At 42.5% G+C, this 20,893-nt stretch overlaps 1 protein-coding gene across 1 annotated transcript; it reads left to right on the plus strand.

Annotated features, from left to right (window-relative positions):
• The first annotated feature begins 1,336 nt into the window (after positions 1–1,336).
• On the plus strand, positions 1,337–9,098 carry GIMAP1 (GTPase, IMAP family member 1). Its single transcript, XM_023225497.2, has 3 exons — positions 1,337–1,470; positions 3,820–3,868; positions 4,821–9,098. Exons 2-3 carry the CDS (start codon positions 3,826–3,828, stop codon positions 5,696–5,698), a joined length of 921 nt encoding a protein of 306 aa, XP_023081265.1. The 5' UTR covers positions 1,337–1,470; positions 3,820–3,825; the 3' UTR covers positions 5,699–9,098.
• The last annotated feature ends 11,795 nt before the right edge of the window (positions 9,099–20,893 follow it).

Here is a 20,893-nt window from a genome sequence, read left to right on the forward strand (position 1 = left end):
AAATATGCTCCTAGGATATCAACTCTGACAACTTCAGGCTGCTGCATGCACTACCTATACATACTTTTGTAGTCAGATAAACCTCTGATAGGGAGTTATGAGTGGTTGAAGTAAGACATCATACACATGCATGGAAACAATAAATGGCAAGGAGCTGTCGAAGAGGTTCTGAAAGCATCTTTATGAAAGGTACACGTCATGTATCAAAAACTTATTCAAAGCTGATCTACATGACTTGGGCTAGGATGAGGCTAGTGAGAAGCCCTAGGCACCTCACTCTTAAGAAAACGTTCACTCCCAGGGTCACCCACCTACAGGATCTGCACTTGGGTGACCAGAGAGTGAGTGCCTCCTTAAGCCGTGTGCCCTAGATGCCCCACCTGCCTCACAATAGCCCCAGCCCTGCTGGTCTAGTGGGAGAATGACAGGCTCCCTGTTTCAGCAATGATGAATGGAAACAGTGGACATGTCAGACATCCAGGAGACGCTGTGCACCCAAAAAGATGGGAAACAGTAACAGTTGGGTCTCTTCCCTACCAGAAAAAAAGTGGACTGGCATGAAAAAGGTTAAAAAGTAGACCCTATCCAGTAGGGTAAGACTTGAGTTATTGTCTTCCCCATATAGTGACCTCCAGAAAGCCAACTCCAGAAAGTTTGAGTTAGGTGAGGTCCTATAGCTGGCTAATGACCTAATCAGATATGCAACCTGTTCTTCTGTAACCTTCTCACCACCCAATGATTCGCTTTTTTGCTGACCTCATGATGCTCTTGAGAGAATATAGAATAACTAGAACTGGTGATACCAACATAGATGACTAGACTAAGCCTCCTAATAAGGCTAATTTGAAGATAGTGCAAAGGTGTTCATCCTCAACATACCAGTTCACCCTCAAGTCCTTCAGTAGCTGGGAAAGCCCTCCTCTCTCAGAGAATGATAAGACTTTGCCTCCAGATTTTTCTGGCAGACTGGATCTGGGGCTGGCATTGACCACATGGATGTCTAATTAATGGACAGATGATGAGAACAGCTATCATGTTATTTGTTCTGGGGCAGGAGACTCTCTGGGCCTATTTTATATGGGGAAACGTCCCTAAAGGGCAAAAGGCAACTGAAGGTTAGCTTAGTAATCAATTTTAGAAGTACAGTCAGGCCTCAGGGACTAAACATCCCTCCCTTCTTAGGGCATGGCAAGATATTTGATATCATCAGGTCCTGCTGGAGACATGTAACCTCAGTCACAGCAGAAAGTAGAGTCGGTAGGAGAAGTATTGCCAACCCACAGCTCAATGGGAAATGTTTCTGTCTCTTTAAATCATAACCATGGGGCCCACCCTGAGCTTCCTGATTTCTGAAGTCTGAGTGATTTCCTCTGTGTGCCGAGAGGAAAGAGCCTTCTGCACTCACAGCTGAAGGGAAAGCAGCAGGTTGGGGCTTCTTGTGGTCAACTTCAGAGCCTGTCACCAGGAAAGGTGAGCCTGAGCCTGGGAGTGGCGGGGGCTAGGGGTGCTCTGAGAACCAGAAAGAACGTGATTCCTAGAGTATCTACTGCCTGAGCGCTTGCATGCTACAAGGCATCATGCAGGCGAGCAATTTCTGGAACAATCAAAGACATGCTTCCAGGTTTTTAAGTAGGCAAAGTTCAGAGGAAATTTTAGGATCATCTTCTCCAGCTCTGGAGCACACACGTTCTTGGTGGGGAGTGCAACCTGTCTCCTCCCACTTCCCTTAATAAAGTAAGAGAAGAGTGTGCTGGAACCACCTCCAGGAATAAAACACAGTTTGAAAGGCATTAAACATTCCTCAAGCTCCCTGTTGAGCAAAGGCAAAAGATACTTCCATGGCCCCGTAAGCCATCTAACCTCGGAGTGAGTCACAACGTGACAAGACTGGGTACATTTGAACTCTCCTCCTCACTGTTCACAGAAGGGGCCCCTGAGGAGATATCTGAGATTAATATCTTGGTCTTCATCCCCTTTCCCTGCATGGTCCCTTTAACATCTGCTCCCTTAATTCAAGCTTCTCCTGTTCCAGTCACCGGGACACCTTAAATTCCCACCTGTACAATAAAGGGGGTTGCAAAAATGACTGATGTCCAAGTTCTGAGCTGTGGACATCAGAAACATTTAATTCATGAATCAGAATCTCTGAGGATGGATCCAAGAGATGTACATTTTTACAGAACATTCACATAATTCTGAGAAACAGCACATTTGAGTGGCAAAGAACTCAATAAACTTTGAGGTCTCTTAAAGTATTAGGAATATAGGATTCTACATGTGTACGTTCCTCAGTGATTAAGGGCCATTTGTCACTTCAGAGTTCAGCTGGGTCTTACTTTCCTCAAAAAAAAAAAAAACTATTTAAAATCATTTCAACCCCTGTTCCAAACTATGGAAAATTCCAATGGACTATCCAGAGTTCTGTGGACTCCCTGCAGCACACACTCTCATTTTCTTAGTTGACAAGGACATTTTGCTTCATCTAAAGTATTTTCTCCGAATCTTGCAGCTGTTTCTTCATTTCTGCTCTGATGTCATTGATGATTGTCTGTTCATTTCTACACGCAAAATAATGAATCACATAAGGCCCATGGAGTGAATCTTATTGAAGGTTTTTGGGGAGGGCCAGGAGAGTTCCTGCAGAAACAGAAACAGCTCTAGATTTAATAGAGGATGAGGCAAACCTGTTCTCCAAGTCCTTCGATCAAAGACAAGTTACTTAGCCAGCCTCTCTCTCTGCCCTTCCTTCATGTGTGGTGCCAATGGGAGAGAACACAGGTACCTGAGTGACCAGGGTGCAAGACACAAAGAGTTTGACATGGATGGTGAGACACAGACAGATGGTCGGGGAGGATCAATAGTCCTAGGAGGGGAAGCAGAGTGGGTTGGCAAGGCCCTGAAATCTGCTGATCGTGAAGTAGCTGACCGAGTGGGGGATTGTCTGGGAATGAGGCCGGAGACATAGAATGCAGGGAGAAGTGCATTTGTGTTCAGGAGCTTGTGTGATTAGGCAAACTGGATCACAGAGTGTTTAGCTGTATTACATAACGTTAGATTTCAGCATAATCAGATTTGGAGGGGAAGACAAATTCAGGAGTTGAAGGGGAGTGTTCAAGTCTCTCCGGCACAGACATCATATTTAGACATCTCTAGACAAACAAAACTATTTGATCTTAAGAAAACAGAGTCAGGGGCCCTCCAGATCTACTTAGGAGATCTGTTCAATTTCCAAAAGAAAAATCCCAATTTTCTTCTTTTTTCCCAGGCCAGCCACTTGAAGGTGGGTGCCGAAGTCACTGGGCAAATTTTCTGGTTCTGAGGGTTTACCTAATCTTCCCCCAGCTGCTGAATCCCCTGATGTCTCTAGCTTATGTCAGTGATATAGAATCACCCGGGGAAAAAGTAATACCTAAAGCCCATTGGCATTGAGTAAATATTATAACTTACCCTCTGCTTTTTGCTTTTGGAGTTCCTGAAAAGACAAATCCAGCCTCACCCAATGTTCTCACAGCATCATACCAACTCAAGGGCAGGGTGTTGGCCCTTCCAAGGCCATTCTCTCAAGTTCCGATATAATCCGTACTTAAAGAAGGATTAGCACAATGTATTATATTTGATGAAATTTACCTGTCTTCTCTCTAGCCACCTGCCTTTCTGCCAAGACATACACCTAGATTTTTAGATCCTTGCAGGCAAAAACCATGTCTTTCCACTGTGCTGTCACCAGCTCTTCAGACTTTGCCTGACACCCTGTAGATGGTTATGCCCATTTGAGGAATAAATAAATGAATTAACAAAATGTGTTTGGTACTCTTGCAGGTAAGCATGGGAGGAAGGAAGATGGCGAGAGATGAAGAAAATATCTATGGTAAGACCATATCTCTACACCTCATACTTGTCCCGCTAGGCTTCAGCTTAGGATAATAAGGAGAATGGGGCTTCCTCAAGACTGAACAGAGGTAAGTTCCAGAGATGTCTCAACCCTGGGATGACAGCACCAGCTCTGAGATTTGCATTTTAGCTGGATCTCTGCTGTGAGAAGTTAAGTTCTTTGACTGGCCGGCTCCCTTGGTTCCACGGTATAAAATAAGGATAATAAGCCTACTCCGATCACCACAGAAGAAGTGCAGAGGGGATCAAATCATGCACTACAGTGAACATAAGACTTGCGAGGTAGCATGTTGACAGAACAAGGATAGAGGGTTAAAACAGATATTCTTTTTAGGCAGCCAGTTTAAGAGAGAAAGAAGAGAGGAAGGAGAGAAAGAGAAAGAGAAGGAGGGAAGAAGGAAAGAGGGCTTATCTCACCCCCTCAACAGGCCTCTGAGAAACAGGCCTCTTATCACTCCCACTTTTGCCAAAGAGGCTTAATACTTAGATTATGCAACTTCCCCAAGGTTACACAACTAGCACATGGTGGGGCTGTGATTCAAACGAGGGTATCTGGAACTCCACACAGCTCTTCCCTACCAGGCAGTACTGCCCCCACGGCCTTTCTCTGGGGATGGTCTCTGGGAGAATATTTCAGAGTGCATCGAAATTTTCAAATATTAAATAAATATGTCTGCATGTGTGTGGCTGACCAGAAATGTCAGAACTATTGGGCTGGATTGATAAAGGAACATTTCTATGATAATCAGCTGTAGTTGGAGCATCTACAGGGGCAGGCAGACAACCCAAATACAAAAGGAAAAGGTGGAAATGAACGCCTACGGGCTCAAATCTCTATTCTTAACCACTTATGCTAAAGGTAAGAAGATTCCAGTTCCCAAGGGAAAGTTGGTTAAACTTAAGTAAGATTATAACACTTGGTCTCACAGGTTTAGAAGAGAACACTTGGTCCCGGCAGGAGTCCACGCTGAGGCTCATCCTTGTTGGGAGAACAGGGGCCGGAAAGAGCGCCACTGGGAACAGCATCCTGGGCCAGAAACGGTTCCTCTCCAGGCTGGGGGCCACGTCTGTGACCAGGGCCTGCACCACGGCCAGCCGCTGGTGGAACAAGTGCCACGTGGAAGTCGTGGACACTCCGGACATTTTCAGCTCCGAAGTGTCTAAGACAGACACCGGCTGTGACGAGAGAGGTCGCTGCTACCTGCTCTCGGCCCCGGGACCCCACGCGCTGCTGCTGGTGACCCAGCTGGGCCGGTTCACGGCCCAGGACCAGCAAGCGGTGAGGAAGGTGAGGGACATGTTCGGGGAGGACGTACTGAAATGGACGGTCATCGTCTTCACCAGGAAGGAGGACCTGGCGGGGGGCTCCCTGCAAGATTACGTGCGCAGCACAGAGAACCGGGCCTTGCGCGAGCTGGTGGCCGAGTGCGGGGGCCGGGTCTGTGCCTTTGACAACCGGGCCACCGGCCGGGAGCAGGAAGCCCAGGCGGAGCAGCTGCTGGGGCTGGTGGAGGGCCTGGTGCGGGAGCACAAGGGCGCCCACTACTCCAACGAGGTGTACGAGATGGCGCATCTCCTGCGCTGGGCAGGCCAGGAGGAGCGGCTCAGGAGGGTGTCGGAGGGCGTGGCCGCCCTCATGCGGAGGAGGCCTTGGGGCGCCTGGCTGCGGGCCGGGCTGTGGGCGTGGCCGAAGCCGCCCTGGAGCTGGAGGCTGGGCCTGGCCCTGCTGCTGGGCGGCGCGCTCCTCTTCTGCGTGCTGCTCCACAGGCGCTGGTTGGCGGTCTTTGCGGAGGTCGGACCTGACTGACACTGCAGGTCCTAAAACTGAAGGCAACTTGGTCAAAAGAGGCTGAATTATTGGAGCTGAAGGGACAACTTGATTCCAACGGAAGGAATCCTGTAGTTTCAGGCACAGTTTTAATGACACAGAAAACTTTGAATGCTGCATCATCTTTGCAACTTTGCCAAGAGTCAGAGTCCACTTTTTTAAGTTTTTAACTCATTTTAAATGATGTGCATGCCGTTTTAAATTTCTCTAACAATAACTTCCTTTGGTAGTTTTGGTAGTCTAATGTCAAGTAGCTTCTGGTGGGGACAAATGCGTGGCACAGGGGAAAGAAGTGCCTTTATTTTTGAACTTTTTAAAAAATTTAGACTGCCCCGCCTTGATAATTTTCTAGTTCATATACATGAGTAGATATGTTCTTTTGTGATTCTTGTAGACTGTTAGCATCAATAAAAGAAATGTGGGCATTACACATGCTAATGTTACTTCTGAGACATCAGTTTATTAGTACAATGATTTACTGCCAAAAAGATGAATGTAACTGTACTGTTACAAAGCAGAAGATAACAGTTTCCACTTTTCTAGAACATATTATGGTTCGTGGCATTCCAAAATGAAGTAGGGGCCAGGTGAGGTGGCTCACGCCTGTAATCCCAACACTTTGGGAGGCCTAGGCGGGTGGATCACCTGAGGTCAGGAGTTCGAGACCAGCGTGACCAACATGGCGAAACCTCATCTCTACTAAAAATACAAAAATTAGCCAGACGTGGTAGCACTCGCCTGTAATCCCAGCCACTCAGGAGGCTGAGGCGGGAGAATCGCTTGATGCAGTGAGCCGAGATCGTGCCACTGCACTCCAGCTTGGATGACAGAGCAAGAATCTGTTGAAAGAAGGGAAGGGAAGGGGAGGGGAGGGGAGGGAAAAGAAAGAACAAAAGTAGGATACTGGGAAAATAACGTGTAATATCTCCTATATGGTTATTCATATTTTTGTCTCTCTCTCTCTCTCTCTCTCTCACACACACACACACACACACAGAGTCTGTATCTCCAGCTCCACTCTGGTTATGGAGAAGAGGCAGAGCGCCAGGTGCATAGGCTGAGACTGCAGACACCTGACCATCCTATTACTGTGAGGCAAAAGCATCCGGTATTTTTCGGGTTGGGCCTGTCCAGGAAGGTTCTTGAATGCCCGGTGATTAGAAAATGTGACGCTGACTGGTTGTGCGAATCAAACAATAGGATTTCCTTCTTTCTACTTCTGAGCATAATGAGAACCCTTTAAGGGAACTCATTGTCTTTAAATCAGCCAACCTCTAGTGAGGTCATGGAGACACAGGAAGCAGGTATTCACATTAGCCCCAATCAAGGGGAAGAGGAAGAGGAAGGGAGTGTGCGCAGGCGCCCTAGGGTCTTCCCCAGCACACATTGGGAAGGAGGGGTCTGCAAGCATGCGCACAAATGCCAGGTCAAGCTAAGGACTGCAGGAGGTTCCACGTGGGCTGCGGGCTTCGGGCAGGCTATGGTCAGGGGTCCTGAGGGCCTTGGTGACGTTGCAGGGAGTTGGACTTTCTGCAGCGTGGCTCAAGTAAAACCCATGTTTAATTCCTGCCTTTCGCTTCCTCAGCAGCCATACTGGACCCTTGCAGGGGCCTCGAGCCAGGGAGGGATTCCTTTGAAGACCAGAGGGAGCAGCAGGGAGGGTACAGCGTGGTCGTCCATGGCCACTTGCGCACGAACCAGTGCTGCTGGTGGTGGTAGAGAACAACTTTTATCAAAGTGGTAGAGAACAACAGCAGCAACAAAGGTATTGCTCTTTGTGGAGCAGGGCTGCCCCATAGACAGTGTGCCCAGAGTAGCAGCTCAGAAGCAGTTCTGCAATCATATTTATACCCAGTTTCAATGATATGCAAATTAAGGGGTGGATTATGCCAAAATTTCTAGAAAAAAGGCAATAACTTCCAGGTCATGGGATTGTTGCCATGGAAAGGAGCCATAACTTCCAGGTGTTGCCTTAGCAATGGTAACCTGACATGGCACTAGTGAGTGTGTTTTATGGAGAGACTCCATAAAACCTCTTCCCTTTCAGCTCGTCTTCAGTGTGGTCTGGAGCCCAATCCCCACCTCCGGAGTCGAATCCTGCCTCCTCTTAGTAATAAAAAGTAGTAGTAAATGGTTAATTGTCAAATACGTTTGCAAAGTGTAATCAAAGATACATTACCAATCTGAATCTCAAAGTGTGCTATCATCTTTGAATCTGAATAATATATTATTAAAGAAGTTACAGTTTTCCTTTACATTCAATAACATTTCTTTAGTGGTTTTCTTTTTCAGATACTTTGATTATAATCTTTTTTTTTTTTTTTCATCTTTGTATCCCCATTATACAACCCAGTGCCTGGCATATAAAGTGGGATCAACAAATGTTTGGAAAATAAATTGTAAAGTTGACTTTCCTGTACCTTTTTAATATTAGGTTTCCAACTACCATGCTTTTGACCATTTTCTAAATTTTCTACCCTAGATAACAGAAAATTATTTCATGCAAGCTTGCTATTGTATTAATGATACTCTCCTGCCCTAAGGAAATTTACTTCCCTTCAAGCACAGGGTCCCCCAAATTACTGTATTTCCACCCCCTTTCAGCTTATTTTATCCTTTTCTCCTACTACAGAACAGTTGGCATTCACCATTCCCTTCAGTAAAGTCCTTTTTTTGTCTGTGGTTTAAAGGATGCTTTTTCCCCCATAGCTCAAGGTTAGGCCTTGTAACCTCAGTTATGTAATTTGAGTGATTTGATAGCACAAATCAATTTTATATTTAAATTACAGCATAAAACAGCACTGCCTCCTGTAGGAAAACTTGCTTGCTAATTTTGACCAGACATAGGGTAAAAATACTGTCCAGTACCTCAAAATTTATATGAATATATATCCATTTCAATTGTGTCCCCCTTCCTCTCCTCTCCTTTTATCTCTTCGAGGATAAAAATATATGGGTCGTGTGCTGATGATGTTTCTGTTCATATTTCTATGCCCTGGTACCTGGATCAGCTTTTGTTCTACAAAAAAAGACTTGTATCTGGCTTATTTCTGAAAGCTAGTGTTGGCCATGATTAACTTTTAGAGCAAAAGATTTCAGGCAATGAGTACATTCTTACATATTCTTACACAGTGAATATTCAGTTCCAGCCCGCACAGTAGCCCTAACAGATACCTGTGCTCCTTCCAGAGATTCACCTATGGATTCAGTACCCCAGAAGAGAATTCCTGTAAATTATTGGGGAAGCTATAGCTAGACTATGGCTCAACACTCATTTTTCCCCCATGATTCTTAATCTAACAGTGGCACTGTTGGCCTATTCTTTGGCAACTAGATTTGGTTCTTGCTTATTCTACCAATAAAATATTTTATTGAGATGTGTCTAAATTTGTCCCCTCCTCTTTAATTCTTTAAGCAGTTATCACTCCATATACTGGATGTTTTGTTATAATTATTGGTTTGAGTCTTATTTTTATACTTTCAAACACATTCTTTGCCTAATTCTTTTCATATTTTTATATTTCCTTTCCCTCCTCATAATTCTGTTTACATACCACTAAGTTTAGGCACTTGGACATTTTTTTAATTTCAAAATGGTGTTTTATTGTGCATATCCTCTTGATTTCATACATCTGAAGACGCCTAGACTATCTTTTCTACTACAAGCTAGCAGGATGTATCATGGTGAACACTGAAGAGAACTGCATACCACTGCTTGAAAATTAAACGCACACACTTGCATGCATGCAAACACACACACACACACACACACACACACACACACACACCAAGGATAGACATCTCAATCCCAAAAAACAAAAATGAAAGAAAGACTTTCTGACTTCCAGTTCTGCAGAAGGATCAACTCCAAGTTTTAAGCCTGAATTCCCAGAATTTGCCTCCAGTAGGCAAAGAAGACCTTCTTCCTGGAAACAAGAATTCTTTCCTGGGAAGAACAATTCTTTCTTGTGCTAAAGGAGATAACTAATATTCTCTGTAGGTCCCTCTGTAACAGCTTGTACATGAAGATCTAGATTAGGATTGTCTCTGATGTTCAAAGAATTAGGGTTACTCAGAATCAATAAGATCAATGGAGGCCAGACGCGGTGGCTCATGCCTGTAATCCCAGCATGTTGGGAGGTCGAGGCAGGTGGATCATGAGGTCAGGAGATTGAGACCATCCTGGCCAACATGGTAAAACCCCATCTCTACTAAAAATTCCAAAAAAAAATGAGCCAGGTGTGGTGGTGCACACCTATAGTCCCAGCTACTCAGGAGGCTGAGGCAGGAGAATCACTTGAGCCCGGGAGGCGAAAGTTGCAGTGAGCCAAGATTACACCACTGCACTCCAGCCTGGGTGACAGAACGAGACTCCATCTCAAAAAAAAAATCAGTGGAACATACATCTTATGGTAATGGTGGGTAGATAATTAGGACAGTACTCCCATAGAGAATAATGTTAAAACTCTGGATAAAATAAACTAAATAGTAAGCTTCAAAGACATAACAAGAGAGTGAGGAATTTCTAGAACAAACCTAAGAAAAGTGAAAACCCAGAAACCTAAGCCTGGTAAGGAGCCACTTATATTTTCAGATCAAGTAGAAACAGCTTAAAGATGGAGCCACAGGGCCGGGTGCGGTGGCTCAAGCCTATAATCCCAGCACTTTGGGAGGCCGAGACGGGCGGATCATGAGGTCAGGAGATCGAGACCATCCTGCCTAACATGGTGAAACCCCGTCTCTACTAAAAAATACAAAAAAAAAAAAAAAAACTAGCCAGGCGAGGTGGCGGGCGCCTGTAGTCCCAGCTACTTGGGAGGCTGAGGCTGGAGAATGGCGTAAACCCGGGAGGCGGAGCTTGCAGTGACAGTGAGCTGAGATCCGGCCACTGCACTCCCGCCTGGGCGACAGAGCGAGACTCCGTCTTAAAAAAAAAAAAAAAAAAAAAAAAAAGATGGAGCCACAGTTTGGGATTTGGTAATTTTATAGGATAATCAGGATAAAAGTAAAACTCACAATCCGTCCAAAGTGAAGAATGTCATCCTCACCTTACTTTTAGAAAGGATCCCGCCTGTAATCCCAGCACTTTGGGAGGCAGGTAGATCACCTGAAGTCAGGAGTTTGAGACCAGGCTGGCCAACTTGGTGAGACCACGTCTCTACTAAAAATACAAAAAATTAGCCAGGCATGGTGGTGCATGTCTGTAATCCCGGCTACTCGGGAGGTTGTGGCAGGAGAGTTGCTTGAACATGAGTGGCGGAGGTTGCAGTGAGCCGAGATCGTGACACTGCACTCCAGCCTGCGTGACAGAGTGAGACTCCATCTCAAAAAGAGAAAAAAGAAAAAAAAAAAGGATCCCAAAGTGATAAATTCTCAGACGTAAATCATCCTTCCTGTAGACTTGCAGTGTGAGTGTCCTTAGACTTGATTAAAGTGGTCTTTCTCCAATAGTGTCTGAAGATTTGGCATTAAAAAGAAATTCTACCTGGAGGATGATACTAATATTTTGGGCCTTAAATTTTCCCTTGAACACTTCTTTTTAAATGTAATGTGTAGCACTTGGAGAAAACCAAACACCAAAAGAAACATGATGCAATGAGAAAACCGAACAAAAAGTAACAGAAACAAATAAGCAAAAACTTGAGATACTATAATGATCAGATATGGGTATAAAACAAGTACACTTACAATATCTAAGACAGTTTTTAAGCAATCTTGAAAATGTCTTCTGAAAATAGGAAAATATAAAACTGACATGATACATTTGCAAACATACCAAATAAAACTATTAGAATCAACAAACGGAACGTGGCAGCCATAAAACATGCCACCCACATCACCAGCTCTGGGGAGTATGATTGGTAAATGGCCCTGCTGCTGCCCCTCTGGACCCACCACCATGTTTGTGCCAAAGGCATGCCACCTGCAGACTGCTCCCAGCCAGTGAGCTAGTACATTGGAATGGTGAGGGTACTCAGGCTCCTCCTGGAAAGACGTGAGCTTCCTCTAACTGGCAGCTTGGCTCAAAGACTCCCCCTTGACTACGGAATCTTTCCTGGAACTGCACTGCTCACGACTCTTCCTAACCAAACTTTCTTTCTTCCCACTCTCTCTTCACAGGTGTCAAATCATTATGGTCTGAAGGCTATCCTTCCCTCTACCTGCTTCTGCCTCCATTAAATTTTTTGTACATCTAATCCAGTTTTGGTGTTTCCTTCTTCACAAACCTGAACTTATATACAACTGAAATTAACAACTCAGTGGACAGATTTAATGGATTAGACAGTGCTGAAGAGAGAATCAGGGTAGAAGAAAATCCAGAATGCAGCCCAGAGATAGGCAATGTGGAGAGAGGGTAAGAAATATAGAGAAAAGAGTGAGAAGTTTTAACATATTAATCATCATTCTGAAAGAATAGAAAAACACAGGTTCACAGAGATGAGGCAAAAAGAAAAAAGGAATAGAAACACAGGAGTTAAGACAGTATCTGAAAACATGAGAAATTTCCAGAACAGATAAAATATATGAATCCACTAATTCAATTAAACCAATAAACTTAAAGCAGAAAAAAAGAGATATTATAAAGGAGTAAAAATTGGACTGACAACTGACTTCTAAAAAGAGGCAAAAAAACACCTCTGTTCTGTACAAGACTTCTACTACACATATACAAAGAACACCCTGGCTTCTGTGATAGTTAATTTTATGTGTCAGCTTGATTGAACTAATCAAGTTCAATAGTTGAACTAATCAAGTTCAACTACGCCCAGATAGCTAGTAAGATATTATTCTGTGTGTGTATGTGAAGGTGTTTCCAGAAGAGATTAGCATTTGAATCCGTAGATTCAAACGAGTAAAGAAGTTCTGCCATCACCAATATGGGCAGAAATCGTCTAGTCAGTTGAAGTTCCAAATAGAACAAAAAGGCAGTAAAGGGCAAATTCATTCTCTCTTCTTGAGCTGGGACATCCATCTTCTCTGGCCTTCAAACATTGGAGCTCCTGGTTCTCAAGTCTTTGAACTCTTGGACTTACACCAACAACCTCCCCCTCACACACCTTGTTCTTGGAACTTTGGCATCAAACTGGGAGAGTTACATCATCAGCTTCCCTGGTTCTCAGGCCTTCAAACTCATATTGGATTACACCATCAGCTTTCCTAGTTCTCCAGCTCACAGACAGCATATTATGGGGCTTCTCAGCCTCCATAATCATGCAGACCAATTCTACAAACACAGACACACACACACACACACACACGCAGGTTCTCTATTTTTGGAGAACCCTCACGAATACAGCTGCCATTAGGAAGAAGGTCAGGATCACAGAGAAAGCCCAGCGCCCAAGGCCCAGGCATATAGGCCATGCCTAAGACTGAAGCTATATAGGAACAACAAAGAACACTTCCCTGCCCTTGCCATATATCTAAAGAATACTGGGTGATTAACAAGCAATCCAGTCTACTATAGGGAAGGGTCAAAGCCTGGAACAACCCTCTGTGAAGTGGAGTTATGCAGAGATGACTGAAATCTGAGGGTGAATGGAACAGGAACACCAGGTAAAGCCCTATGGCATTTCAGTCCCCACCTAAGCACAAGCAACACAAAGCATATTAAAAACCTAAGATGCACTGAAGGTAACCATAGCAAGAACCCCAACCCAGTTCAACTCTTAATTAGATTGACTCACCTGAACACTAACAGCCTGACAGAGGAAGAGGCATAACCATTCTACGTATAAATACTGTTTATCCCAATCTACTTTCCTACTATGCATATTTACAATTTAAGAAAATTATAATATATTCAGAAAAGCAAAAGTATAATAATCCATAATGAAAGGACAAAATAATCCACAGAACCAGACTCAGAAATAATCCAGAAGTGGGACAGGGACTTTAAAATAATTATGATTACTATGCTAAAGGATGAAATGAAAAATGTAGACAACATGTAATAAAAGATTAGACATTTCAACAGAGAGATGGAAACTATAAAAGTCAAATGTAAATGCTAGAAATTAAAAACATTTTATGAGACATGAAGTATTCCTTAGGGGTTACATCAGTAGACTTGACACAGTTGAGGAGGGAATCAGTGAATTTGAAAATAAGTTAATAGAAATTGTTCAAACTGAGCAAAAGGAAAAAAACAAATGAGAGAAAACAATATATAGGAGTTATGAAATTATATCAAGCAGTTTAACATACATGTCAGAAAGAGAGAATGGACAGAAGAAATATTTGAAAAGGTAGTGGTTAAGACTTTTCTAAAAGTATTGAAGGACACTAAACTACAGATCCAAGAAACAGAGAGCTCCAAGCAGGGTAAACACATAACAAAGCAAAACAGAAAATCTAGACATTTTATACTTAAACTGTTGAGAACCAATGATAAAGAGGAAGTTTTAAATATAACTAGGGGGAAAAGACATTATATTAGAAGAATAAATATTAGAATTACAGCTGATTCTTTGTCAGAAACTACAATTCAGAACACAATTGAATAGCATCTTTATTATACTGAAATACAAAAAACTACCCAGAATATTTAGTCAGCAGAAATCTTTCTAATATGATGGTGAAATAAAGAATCTAACTAACAAAGCTGGAACAATTAATTATCAACTTATCTTCACTATAAGAAAGGCTAAAAGAAGTTTTTCAGGCAGAAGGAATGGATATGACACCAGACAGAAATTTGAATCTACACAAAGAAATGAAAAGCCCTAGAAATGGAAAAAAATACAAATATAAAAGAAATTTCTTTTACATTTTATAGCTCTAACAAAAATAGTAATAGTGTATTAGGGAAGTTATAAAACATGTAACAGTTTACAACGATAACAACACAAAAATGGGAAAGATGAATTGCAAGTACACTATTGTAACTTTCTTAAAACATATGTGAAGTGGTCTGAAATTTTTATAGATAGATTGTGATAAATGGTCTAAAATCCATTTAGATTGGTTAAAACCACAAGAAAACCACAAGATTCAACCATATGCTATCTACAAAAAAGTGCACTTTAAATATAATGACTGAATTGGTTTCTATTGCTGCATAACAAATTACCACAAATGTGAAAACTTAAAACAACATACAGTTATTATCTCACAGTTTCTGTGGATCAAGAGTTGATATTTTTGGAATGTTTGGCCCCTCATTTCTCATGTTGAAATGTAATCTCTAATGTTAGAGGCAGGACCTGGTGGGAGGTGTTTGGGTCATGGGAGTGGATACTTCGTAGAAGGGTTGGTGTTGTCCTCACAGCAGTGAGTGAGATCTGGTTATTTGGAAGTGTGCAGCACCTCCCCCACACCTTGCTGTTACTCTCATCGTGTGACAAGCAGGATCCCCTTTGTCTTCCACCATGATTGGAAGCCTCCTGAGGCACTCACGAGAAGCAGATGCCAGCACTGTGCTTCCTGCACAGCCTGCAAACTGTGAGCCAAAATAAATGTCTCTTATTTATAAGTCACTCAGTCTCAAATATTTCTCTATAGCAATGTAAAAACAAAACAGCCTGGCACAGAAGTCAAGACATGGCTTAGGTGGATCCTCTACTCAGGGTTTTGTGAAGCTGAAATCGAGGTATCACCCATCCTGCCATTTGGAGCTCAGGGTCCTTTTCCAACTTCATTCGGGTTATTGGCAGAATTCAGTTGTTTGTGGTTGAAAGACTGTGGTTGTGGGTAGATCCTAGAGGCTGCCCCTCTCCATATATTTAGAGGCAGTTTAAAGCACGAATGTTTGCTTTCTTAAAATCTGGAAGTATCTCTTGCTTTTAAGGTTTCTTTTAATTAGGTGAGACCTACCCAGAATAATCTCTCCTTTAACTAATGCAAAACTAGCTGATTAGAGACCTTAATTAAATTTGCAAAATCCCTTTACTTCTACCATGTAAACCAATCATAGAAATGGCATTCATTCTATTCACAGGTCTTCCCACACTAAAGGGGAAGAGATTATCCAGGGCATGTATACTAGTTTATGGAAATCTTGGAGCCCACCTTAGAATTCCGCCTATCACAATCATAGAGATGGCTTAAAAGTAAAAGAATGAGGAAATAAACATCATGAAAACACTCATCAAAAGAAAGCTGGAGTACCTACATTAATATAACATAGATCTGTAGTTTCAGAGCAAGGAATATTGTCAAGGATAAAGATGGACATTACATAATGATAAATGTGTTAATGTATCAGAAAAATATAACAATCCTTACAATATTTGCACCTAAAAACAGAGCTTCAAAATACATGAAGCAAAACTAAAGAAACCAAAAAGATACATAGACAAATCCAAAATTATACTTGGATACTTTAAACCTTATTTCTCAGTAATCAATAAAACATGCAGACAGAAAATCCGTAAGACTACGGAAGGTGCAAGAGTGGATATATTCCCTTAAGTTCAGGAGAAGGCCAGAATGTCCCTCATTGCCACTCCAATTTAATGTTTTGATAGAGATCCTGCCAGTGAAAGGAGGCAAAGAAAAGAAATTAAAAGCACACTGATTGGAAAGAACATAATAAAAACTGTTTTTATTTGCAGGTGACATAATTTTCTATGAAGGAAATCTCAAAGTATCAAAAAAATTCTAGAACTAATAAATTAACAAGGTCAGAAAATACAAGGTCAACATACAAAAATCAATTATATTCTTGCAGACTTGTAATGAATGACGGGAAACTGAAATTAAATCATCAATACCATTTATAATACCACTAAAATTATAAAGTATTGGGATTAATCTAAGGTTTTTACACTGAAAACTACAAAACATTGATGAGAAAAATCAAACAAGACCTAAATAACTGGAGCAATATTATACCATGTCCATGAATCAGAAGATTCAATATTATTCAGATATCATTATTTCCAAATGAATCTGTAGAGTCATGCAATCACAATCAAAATCTGGAAGTATTTTCTTATATATTTTTCAAGCTGATTCTAGAATTTATATTTAAAAACCAAAACCATTTTGAAAAAGAAAAAAGAGAATTTCCACTTCCTGATCACAAGATTTATATATAGCTGCCATCATCATAACAGTGAGGTATTGGTGAAGATCAGACATAAAGATCAATGTAACATAATACAGTTCAGAAATAGACCTATATGTATATGATCAATTAATTTTTGAAAAAGCACCAAAGTAATTTAATAAAAAAGGATGCTCCCTGCAAGATAAGTTGATGGAATAAAAAATTGAACATACATTTACAAAAAAAAATCTTGATTTATATCTCACACTATATACTAAAATTACCTATTATGATCTTCTGAAAACCATTTCTCTGGACTGCAGTCTCCTTATCTGTAATAAGGTGGAGGAAAGGACTAGTTTAGATGATCCCCAAGATTCTTCTAGCTCTCACCTTCTGTGGCTATGCCTTTTTCCTTTCCTTTCCACACAACTCAGGTATTCACTGGGTTAAACTCAAGTGGCAAATGTGTGCATGTAGGTCTCCAAGAAGCTTATGGCAGCACAGGATATAGTTTTCATAGAAAAGCCATAGGAGGTATGACTTCTTATGTGGTCACTGAACCAATTCTAACACTTCTTGTGCAAATCAACTCCCTTCACATGTTCAGCAGAGGAATTACCTTTGCCTCCACTTTTTATCATTGCTCTTGCTGTGATTTTCCTTCTCTGAAAAAGCAAATATGCAGTCACTGTGGTCCTTGCTCAGGTTCCCAGGACACAGAAGCACCCCCAGGCCACGAACCTCATGTCCTGGGTCTAGGAGAACCTGGCCTTGATAGAGACCATGGAGCAGCTTGAAAATACTGCCTGGGGCAGAATCTGACAGAATCTCCTGACTGTGTGTAAGGTCTGATAGCTTCAGGAGGGGAGGAACCAGAGATCTTGGGGTGGGATATGTTAAAAGACAATGTGCACCCCAAGAAGCCTGGGTCAGTCCTAGAGATGTGCTTGTTGGTAACTCTGATACCTCATGATGTCAAATGTCAATAGTAACTTCAGACAGAAGGAAAACAAGACCCAGACAGCACGACTTGGTATATTATACTTTTTTCATCAAAAGTAGAGCTTCCCAACTTTTTCATGTTGATGTCCACATGGTAACATTTGTTACAGCATAGTGTGTAAACAGAAGAGGCTGCCCTCAACCTCAGAGGCAACTGATCTCAGACCTTGAGCCACCTGGGGGTTTTGAGGGGCTCTTTTTGTCTCCTCTGAGGGGTGAGGGGGAAAATATCTCAACAAACCTATAATTGATTGACAACTCAAGGGCCGAGAATATCTGATGTAATGACTCAAAAGGAAATCAGCCCGGTGAGGGTATACCTCAGCAAGCTCAGAAACATTCGTGATAGGAAGGTATCAGCTTGTGGATCCCAAGACGCTCACCAGGAGACATTCAGTTGCAAGTGATAATGTCAGGGTAGGGGAGGGTCTCATTAGGCTTTCAGGAAGGTCCACCCCACTCCAGATGCAACAGGAGAAGTCCTCCAAGGTGCCCGCCAGGAAATCTCCAGGGACCTTGTCATCCCATCTGGACCTCATCTAACCCATCCAATAAACAACTAAAGGAGAGTATCAGGGCATGCATTCAGTCCCTGCTGCTCCCTCTTGGCCTTTTGGGCTAACTAAATGGGTGAAGGGTCTACTCTAAATGCAATGCTGCAGAATTAGACAACCAGACATCAGCTACCCAGACAACTCCAGAGGTCATGATAAAAAGCTCTTACACCTGCTCTGGGCGCTGTCCTGCCCTGACACTTACATACTCTCTGCTTCCTTTAAAATAACCACTTCAAAGGGCCCCTTCCTCACCTCCTGTCAACCTTGATCACATATCCAAGTTCTACTCCACACTTCAGGGCTTTCTCCTTCGAGTTGGTCTGTTTTGACCTCTTTTCTTCCCAAAATCCTGCTTAATACATTGTCTAAAACTGTGCTTTCATGTGTTTTTTACCATGACCCTCAATTTTTTACTGCTTCCCAGAACTTACATACACTTATATTTTGTGTGATTAATTTTGATAGTTTCTATTCTGCTCTATTTAATTTTTTAATGCTGTATGATGGGGTGTATGAAATACACTTGTCCAAAACATTCATTTAGGACCCTTACTCATTGTCTTTCATTTGCGTAAGTCTTGTCTCTGTAATAAGATTTCAGATTCCTTAAGAGGGTGGCTTTTTGTCTGCTTCCTATGGGTGCTGTCAGGACTTACCACCCATTAGGTCTAGTGTGCAAAGACGCAGGAGAATAGGGTAAATTTGCTTTAAAGATGCAATATTTAGATACTTAGAGTGTACTTCATGGCATCATTAATCGTTCCTCCATGTTGTGTGTCAACTGTGGGCTCAGATAGCTGCCGCTTTTATTGACCTGGATGTTTCTGAATCCTCAACTCTACCTCCTGGACTCACCCCTAGATGATTTCTGCCCCCTGCCCCCCACCCCCATGAGGCCTCTTCAGCAGGTGTGGTCTCTGTAGAACACCCTGATCCAGGAGGCTCCTTTTCTCACCTCCAATTAGGTGCCCTTGACCTGGCCCCTCTCAGCTCTGAAAAGAGTAGCCATGACCTTGTCCAGAAACAAAGGAAATTATAATGTTGATAATACAGAAATGCCTGCATTTTAATACTTTTTTCCAGCAACTTTTACCTGCTCTTTGATTTTCATAAGAACACAATGTTCTAAAAAAGTTCCAAGAAAGAACTTTTTTTAGAGTGACTACAGACAAGGAAGAGAAATCGCACTTCAGCATTCGGCTTCAGTCCCTCCCAACTCTGACTTGGGTTTTCATTTCCACATTTCCCACTAGTCATGTTCATGGGAGACTTTCGTGGAATCGGGTGAGATGATGGATGAAGAGACAGAGGCCAGATGGTGAAAGAGAGCAAGGATGACTAAGTGTTAGGAGACCATGTGGTGACCAACAGGCTCAGTTTGACTGGGACTAAGGGGTTTCCCAGGACGTGGGCCTTGTAGTACTAAATCCAGTCAAATTCAGGGCAAGTTGGCCGGTTGGTCACCTAGGACCTCAGCCCAGTGGCTCAGGAGAAAGTGGTAAATGTCGCACCTCCTCTTTCCCTTATTCTTCCTTCCTCCTTCATCAGAAGGCAATAATTGTCTATCTTCCACTTCAACAGAAGGTCCAAGGCGTGAACCCTGAGGTCTTTGAATCACTCCAAGTTGATAGGGAAGGTGGCTGCCCAAAATGTCTCTGAGATGGAGCTTTGGCATCTCCTCAACTTAATAAAGCTGATTCTCAGGGCAGCCTACAGGTATCTACCCTGAGATGGCTACTGCGCTCAGAACTCCAGAAACTTCATCACATAACTAGAGCACATGAGTTGCAGCTCAGCGTGCCCAGTTCTATGCACCAGGGAGCATCGCAGAGCGAGAACAGGGATAGCAGAGGTGACTGGGGATGGATAGAGACCTGCTTTCAGCAATGATTCATCACATTTTGTACTATGTCAGGTTTGGTAGAGAACTGTCTCTGTCCAGGCTGAAAAGGGATTGAATTTGGTGTCGAACAGAAGGATAAGGAGAATGGCCACTTCCTAGGTGTCCCAGGTTTCCTGGGGGTTTGTTTGTTTGTTTGTTTGTTTGTTTGTTTGTTTGTTTTGCAAATCTGAACAGAGGAATAGAGAGAGTGTGGGAAAAGGCACCGAGTCTAGTTTTGGAAATACTTTCATATCTGGATATATATGAATTTCTACAGTCCTGCTTTCTGAAAGTAGCTACCTAAGATTATTCTACTAGCACTAAATGTAACTACAAAGGGGGACATGAGGGAAGAGTTAGAGCATTTAAGTCATATGTTTTACTCATTTATTCGGTAAGTATTTTTGAGCACTTTTTAGGGCTAAGTTCTAGCAAGATCCTGACCTGAAGACAGTCCCTGGCCTCTAAAAAGCCCATGATCTCATCCAGAAAACTGATAGAGACCAGTTAACACATTTCATCATTGACTCCCTGAGGTCTCTTTGAGCCATAAGAGGAGCCTGGGAACTACTAGCGAAAAAAAAGATAAGACTTAGAGAACAGAATTCAAAGCGGAAAATCAGTCCTTAGCTGGGGTGCCAGAGCACCCAGTTAAATGGATAAATATAATGTTTGCGAATAGTTCAAACCACAAGGAAAGAAGAGAGGGAGTTTGAAGATGTCACTAGAATGAAGTG

Source organism: Piliocolobus tephrosceles, chromosome 8, assembly GCF_002776525.5.
Source record: "Piliocolobus tephrosceles isolate RC106 chromosome 8, ASM277652v3, whole genome shotgun sequence".
NCBI classification, from domain to species: domain Eukaryota; kingdom Metazoa; phylum Chordata; class Mammalia; order Primates; family Cercopithecidae; genus Piliocolobus; species Piliocolobus tephrosceles.